Below are 7,447 nucleotides of genomic sequence, written 5' to 3'. Positions count from 1 at the left end.
ATCTATAATCGATCTAAGAGATCCCACTAATCCATTGTAAAATGTTTGAATTATCGACCAATCTGGTAACGAATGATGTGGGCACTTCTTAAGAAGATCTTTAAATCTCTCACAAACTTCATATATCAAATCTCCATCAATCTGACAAAATGATGTTATGTCATTTCTAAGTTTAACAGTTTTATATGGAGGGAAATATTTGGATAGAAATTTATGTGAAAGTTCTCCCCAAGTTTTAATAGATCCAGGTGCTAGCAAATTTAACCACATCTTATCTTTATCCCTAAATGAAAAAGGAAAAATTCTAAGTCTAACAACATCGTTCAAAACTTTGTCATATTTAAAGGTAGCACAAAGTTCTAAAAAACTAGCGAGGTGTAAATTAGGATCTTCATTTTATGTACCTCTGAATTGATTATTTTGTATCATTTGGATAATAGCAAGTTTAAGCTCAAATGAATTAGCAGCTACATCAGGATTTTGGATAGATAAGTGAATTTCATCTACAGTAGGAATTTCATAATCTCGTAGGGGTATAGGTTGGTGTTCATTCTCTATTCCTTGATTTCTCATGTTGTTCTCCATTGTATTGGAATTTCTATGTTCTCTTCTCAATCTTCTAATCTTTCTAACAGTATGTTCCAATTCCAAATCGTAGGGTATAAGATTTTCAGGTCCAATTTTACGCATACAATTTGAAATCAGTACACAGTAAAATAATTAATTAAATATAAAAATAAGTTGCAATTCAAGTAAAAATTTTCTAATAATCCTAATTTGTCTGTTACTCTAACTTTAAATTTAACTGTTACCTTCCCCGACAACGGCGCTAAAAAATGATTCCGATTTTTTTAATGTAAGGATTTATGAAGTTGACACCACTACAGCGCCAAAAACTTGATCCTTGTATGAAAAGTAAGTTGTGTAAAATATATATAATTATAGGTAATTAATAATGAGATTCTACGCAAGTATACGTATCGTTATCAAGTAATAATAAACTTTCTATTTAAGCCTTAAATATCGATCCCACGGGGAAGGTTCAAATTAGCAATGATAAATTTTAACAGAAAATTTACTAGAAAATCAAACGAAAACACTGTCACTAATTTCGAATGTTGGGATATTAACCAAACTAAATTACTTAACTATTAGTAAAACGAAAATGCAAATTTTGAATAATAACTACTAATATGCTAACTATGTTTATGTAATGAAGATTTCTTATGTGAAAAAGCATCATTCCCACTACAATGAAATTTTGGTGAAATTAGATGAGATAAATGTTTATAATATGTATTGTGCCAAATAAGAGCAATTTTAATTTTCTGCCCTGATACAGTGCATAGAAAATCATTGATTAATCTTAGGTTTAGTCCCTAAATCCATGGCTAGGCTCGAGGGTACTAACTCCCACTCCAGAGCTCCCACTTTCCTTCACCTGAAGGTCTCACTTTAGTTTTTAAACACTAAGACCAAATTGCGCATTTTATTCTATCACACTAAAGATTCTCCAATTTTACACCCAACAAAGAATATTTTCATATTTATTTGCACTTAATTTCATGAACATGTTTCTCCTTTATGAAATCAAATGTGATCCTCTCTCTATTGTAGAACTCATACTCCATTTCCAGATCATATGTTTCACACCATATTTTAACAACAATTGGCCAAATTGAAAAGTAAATTAAGTTCGGAATTGAAAAATAATCACAAATTATTTTATTTTTTAATTATGGCACATTCATATTATCTCTTCATTTCTCTAGATCTCAGAGTTAGGGGAAAGATAGAGGAAACTACTCAGACTTCATGAGAAAGATATGACAAAACACAAATTTCATATATAAAAGAAAGTTCATATAATACTAAATAAACAAACAAACTTATTTGGAACTTTTTCTCAAAGCAAATCCTTTGTAGCCTTTCCTTAGAAATGCAAGAAGAAGAACTCTCTCACTTTTCTCCTTCTCCAGCACTCTTACAGAAAGTTTCACACTAAATCTCACCACAAAAATTCTAAACTAAGCAAAATTACTAATTGACTCCAATATGTGGTGGAATGAAGATGGATTATGGAAATGTAGCGTGGTGGAATGTTGTAGAGAGAAAAATGAACGTAGAGGAGCAAAAAACGTAGAGGAGGGAAAAACGTAGAGGAGCGAAAATCGTAGAGGAGCCCCTTTTCTGATGGAGTTCGAGCCCAAATAAAGCCCAAGGTTGGTTCTCCAAGAGGTGCCTCCAAAAACTCTTTAAAAATTGTCCAAATACATCGAACCTTCTAGAAACAAGGTATGAACCGCCTTTGGCGCCGTCTGCGCTAGTCTGGCGTCGTCAGCGCTGAGTAAAATTCCTTTAGCTTTCGGTTGTTCTGCGCCGTTGACGTTCTGCGCCGTTGGGGCTGACCTTGGCGCTGCCGGCACTGAGTATTTCCTCAAAAATGTCATTTTGACTCCAAATTTTATCCTTTTTGCTTTAAGCCCTAAAAATCAACAATCTGCAAAAAAAACATCAAAATATCTTCCATTAAAGTGCAATATCACCAAAAATAGGTATAAAATATGGGTTTAAAAATGCATATATTTTCAGTGTATCAATATGCATATGTGACACACACAAACTTGATATTATGTGGGTTAAAGACAACAAAAAACCATTTTTTTAAAAGGTCTGTGTATTTCTTGTTGTGACAGATTCATTAGTTTATATGTTGAGTTCTCTGAGACCTCACAGCTGCATAAAACTATATTTAATTACTTCTATTATCAATTTTTACTTATGTCTAATGTGATATTTTTTTAAGCATTCAAAAAAGATGAACTCGAAAATTTCAGGTACCTCATGAGAATTGGACTGCTATGGTGAACTTCAAAGTTCTATACTAGCTTCACGTTAGTCACATAACTAACAGAGACGTTTTTACAGGTGTCTGCGGATAATCACAGAAAACTGTGGTTATTTTTGATGAGCAGATATGCAGGAAGATTCCACCGCAGAGAGTGATTGAGTATGGAGAGTATTCCTAGAGGTCGACTTAGCTCGTGACATACATCGTCTACATTTTAAAAATAATATAATCATATTATTAATTATTATTTTAATAATCTTTTTCTTAATTTTAGTAATCATGTTAATCACTGTTAAGTGAAGTGTCAATCTTTATTTTGTAATGTTCTATACTGAATTTTTACTTTTAAAGTATAAATGTATCAGTGTGAACAATTCTATTACAAACAACACTACTATATAAGGGCAAAATGATTATTTGTCCAGAAAACAGCTGCTACGCAATTTCTTCTGACAGCTGCTGCACAACAGCTTATTATTAAGTTGCAGCTGCCCCAAACAGACCTTTAGATACACTCAGAGTTGGTCCCACCTAAAATTGGCCAGAGAAGCCTTATCCTAATATAATTTTGTATTGTAGAATATAGATGATTTAAAGCTAAATGACATCAATGAAGAAAATGCCTTGATTAGACGACAATTAAGAATTCAGTTTACTATAACTGCCTAATTTTTAATCATAATTACTAATAAATGAAATTTGGTCCGACTAAATTATATGTTGAAGTACTCACAATTTTTGAAATTACGCTACAGAAAGCAAGCTCAGAATTCATTTAGATTCATGCTGAGAATGTCAGTACATGTTGAATTATTACAACCATTCCTATGAAAAATTAAACCAAAATAAATAACACAAAGGACCAAACTAACCCGGAAATGCTAATCCATCAAAATTGCTGCAACTTAGACCTCTGTGAAGCGTTTATTACAAGCTCCAAATATTCAGGTAGGAACAATTATGTTCCTTTTCATTGTGTGCACTCAGATGATGCTTTGTTATCTGACCTTACAGGTTTTGAAGCCCAGATCTTGCATATAGGTATTGTATCATCCTTGCTTAAGAGCTTCAGTGATGAATGTGCTTTAATTTCATGCATAAAAAATTTGTCTCCAATGTCCAAATTTGAAAGGTCCACCTCAACCTTTGGAGGAATATGCTCACTTTGACAAAGATATTTCAGACTGGTTCTAATCTTGTGCAAATGGCCCCCTGTTGCTCAGGAAATGGCAAGAGCAATTAAATGCATCAAATTATTGCAGAAGGGAAGAATAAAAACTTAAATTGGATAAAGTACTCTTCAATTAAATGCAACTAGGTTTCTCAACCTGTAAAGTTTTACAATTCTATCATCTCTACTTGTAGTTTATCCTATAGCAGTTCCATAACCAACTTCTGTAAGTGCCCCAAACAGGATCTGAGCACAAAAATATAAATTTCTGTTAATTTTGGGGGATCCAAGTACAGTAATGGCGTTGGCAACCGCAAACCAATGATTTAAGGTTTGTGTAAAGCATGAAAATTGCATTCCAGAGTTTAAGGGGTTTGTTTTCATTTTGTAAAATAGCTTATAGCATATTGGGATTTAATAAATATTGCTCAAAGCTTATAATAAATTTGCTCTATAGTTGAAATATGACTCCACTTGAATCTATCCTCAATTCAATTTACAATCCCTTGTCCTCATCTTTTGTGAAGCTCCTGGCAATGTTGGATTAAGAAGTGAGATTAATTTGACAACCTTATCCCCTGATTCCCTACAATTGCAGATAAACTATTTTCAGTGAATAGAACATATTTTCAATATTTGCTGAGAAACTATCTTCAATATCTCCAACATGCTTCCCATACTTGCCCTCAGCCTATCGCACTTTTTAATAATATTTTAGTGAACTTCATCTTCCATAATATTCACAGGTGTACTTTTACTGGGAATTTTCAACATTTTGAGAATTTGAGATTTTATAACAGATATTATGGTACTTTTAGTATTCATAAAAGAGGATCTGGTGATCTGAATTGCAGCAGATTTTCACAGTTTTAAGCAAATTTTATGCTTGAGGAGATACAATGGATAGATTAGAACAGTTATAAATCATAGTCTTTTAATAATTCTTTTTTGGATTAACATTGTTTGAAATCAGGAAATAAATACTGTTAAGAGTTTAGAAATTAGAAAATGTGTGGACAACTTTAAAAGTTGATCAAGTAATTTAAGCTCCAAGCCTCCAAACTGCCCACTTTTTCTTTTTTTTTTTTAAAAAGAAAAAATAAAAAAACTGAGTCAATAAAGGGAAAATGCCTACCCATGGAATGTAAACTTTTCACTAGCATATCACCAAGTGGCCATGAAGTCCTCCTGTCCTATTACAATATTCATTTTTTAACTTTGTAACTATTGATCCTAGTCGAGATTTTGCTCTAATACTATTATTTATTTATTTTATTTTATGGGTACCAGTTAGTCCGGTTACTAAGAGACTTACAAATTGCCTACATAATAATAAACACATACCTTACATACTTTCCGGTGGGCTTAAAAAAAATTAATTAATTAAAATAATTGCTAAGAATTGATTGGGCTATCCAGTTAGCAAGTTTTAAACTCATACTATTAAAAAATTTAGATATATATCATCCCAATTCCATCTGTTATCCAAGCCACAAAGCTAATTCATTTGAGACTTTAATTATTAGCAAGTTCTCAAAGTATCTCCCTTTATGTACTTAACTCTACCGAAGCTTTTACGAGGCCTTTAAATGGGAATGCATAGACTTGAAAAGTGAAAGAGTCGAATTAAAATAACTTTTGTTGCTTGCAAATATGCTATTTCTTTTATTTAACTCAAATCTCTTATGTTTTTAGTGAATTCAATTAATTCTTATCCGCACCAGCATCATAGCACACATATTTGACTGAAAATGCACTTACTATATGAAGAATTGGGGTCATTTTTTTATTTTGTAAAGTTGTTTAAAAATCAAATTTAATTCACACCTCCACGATCCCCCACCGCCAACATTTAGGTGTACATTTGCTACAATTCCTAAAAAAACTTACACAAATTTTTTGGGTCGAACAAATTCGAAAAAAATGTCAAACAATATTTTCTTAGAGAGGTTTTATTGATCCACATAATCAAGTTCTGATATTGCTTGAATTTAAATGTAGGTTATTTTGCAGAGGTTACCATTTCTCTAATATAAATTCTGATGGAAAACATTATTGTGCCTTTTTATTTAGTAAGAATGTTAAATAGAGAATTTACATCTACCTTTAGCGAGTAAAATCTCATTAAAAAAAAGATGAGATAAGACTAAGAGTAACTTATTGTTCTGATATTGCTTGAATTTAACTGTAGGTTATTTTGCAGAGGCTACCACTTCTCTAATATAAATTCTGATGGAAAACATTATTGTGCCTTTTTATTTAGTAAGAATGTTAAATAGAGAATTTACATCTACCTTTAGCGAGTAAAATCTCATTAAAAAAAAAGATGAGATAAGACTAAGAGTAACTTATTGGAAGTGTATCTAGATCAAAAAAGAAGGCATAGATAAAATCCTCAACTTGCGTTAACAAGTAAAGCGTTTAGTGCCATTATTAAAAACTATGTCAACCAACCATTCACAGATTTTTGTATAAAACATTAAGGGCCCATTTGGGACAGCTTTTTGGTGTAATGCATTTCGAAAACTTCAGTCGAAGCATTTGGTTAACACGGTTTATGATAAATGCGGGCCAAGGTCTCCGTTTCTTCACGAACTTATTACACCGCTTCCCTCTCGATCGATACTCCATGGCTGCCTCTCTTGCCTTTCTTCTACCCTAGCTACCTCTCTCGATCATTCTATCTCTCTCATTTATCTCTCGCGTCTCTCTTCGGTGATAACAAGTTGCCTTTCTCCTCACCCTCTTCCCCCTGATCTCTGTTACTGTGCTTTGTATGTAATTCTTGTGCTCATTTTCGATGGAATGACTTTCTTTTTGTAATTTATAGCTTTCTCATTTGGGGTTTATTGTGAGAATTTTGTGGATTTTGCGATTTGTGGCCTTCTCATTCACCTCCTCTGATTTTAAGATTTTTGATTTGCGATGAAAATGAAAAATATGGAATGGTATTTTTATCTCAACTGATTTTTTAGGGAGGATTTGAAAAATGTATGAAATATGGTGATTTCTAGATAATAATGTTTCAGGTGCTCTGTATGTAACTGAATCAAAAGAAAAATATGGAATGGCCATATCATTACCTCCACTGATTTTTGAGTGGGAATTTGAAAAATGGATGAAAGAGGATGCTTGATTTGTAGATAGCAATGTTTTGGGTGCCCTGTATGGAACTAGATTAAATGAAAAATATGGGATGACCTTTTATCATTATCTCCACTAATTTTTGAATGGGAATTTAAAAAATGGATGAAAAAGGGTGCTTGATTCGTAGATAGCAAAGTTGTGTTTGATTTGTAGATAGCAAAGTTTCGGGTGCCCTGTATGTAACCAAATCAAATGAAAAATATGAATGGCCTTTTATCATTACCTCCATTGATTTTTGAGTGGGAAATTGAAGAATGGATGAAAGAGGGTGCATAATT

General features: G+C 32.4%; 1 protein-coding gene across 1 annotated transcript; it reads right to left on the bottom strand.

Annotated features, from left to right (window-relative positions):
- Window positions 1-3,605: 3,605 nt before the first annotated feature.
- Window positions 3,606-4,057, bottom strand: LOC110039012 (50S ribosomal protein L25-like; the record flags this gene model as incomplete). Its single annotated transcript, XM_020743951.1, is given in 1 exon segment — window positions 3,606-4,057. A coding segment is annotated over 1 exon segment (236 nt), but the record flags the coding sequence as incomplete, so codon positions are not given.
- Window positions 4,058-7,447: the final 3,390 nt, after the last annotated feature.

The sequence above is a fragment of the Phalaenopsis equestris genome, unplaced genomic scaffold, assembly GCF_001263595.1.
Source record: "Phalaenopsis equestris unplaced genomic scaffold, ASM126359v1 Scaffold234752, whole genome shotgun sequence".
NCBI lineage: Eukaryota > Viridiplantae > Streptophyta > Magnoliopsida > Asparagales > Orchidaceae > Phalaenopsis > Phalaenopsis equestris.
This window is presented reverse-complemented; position numbering and strand designations above follow the sequence as displayed.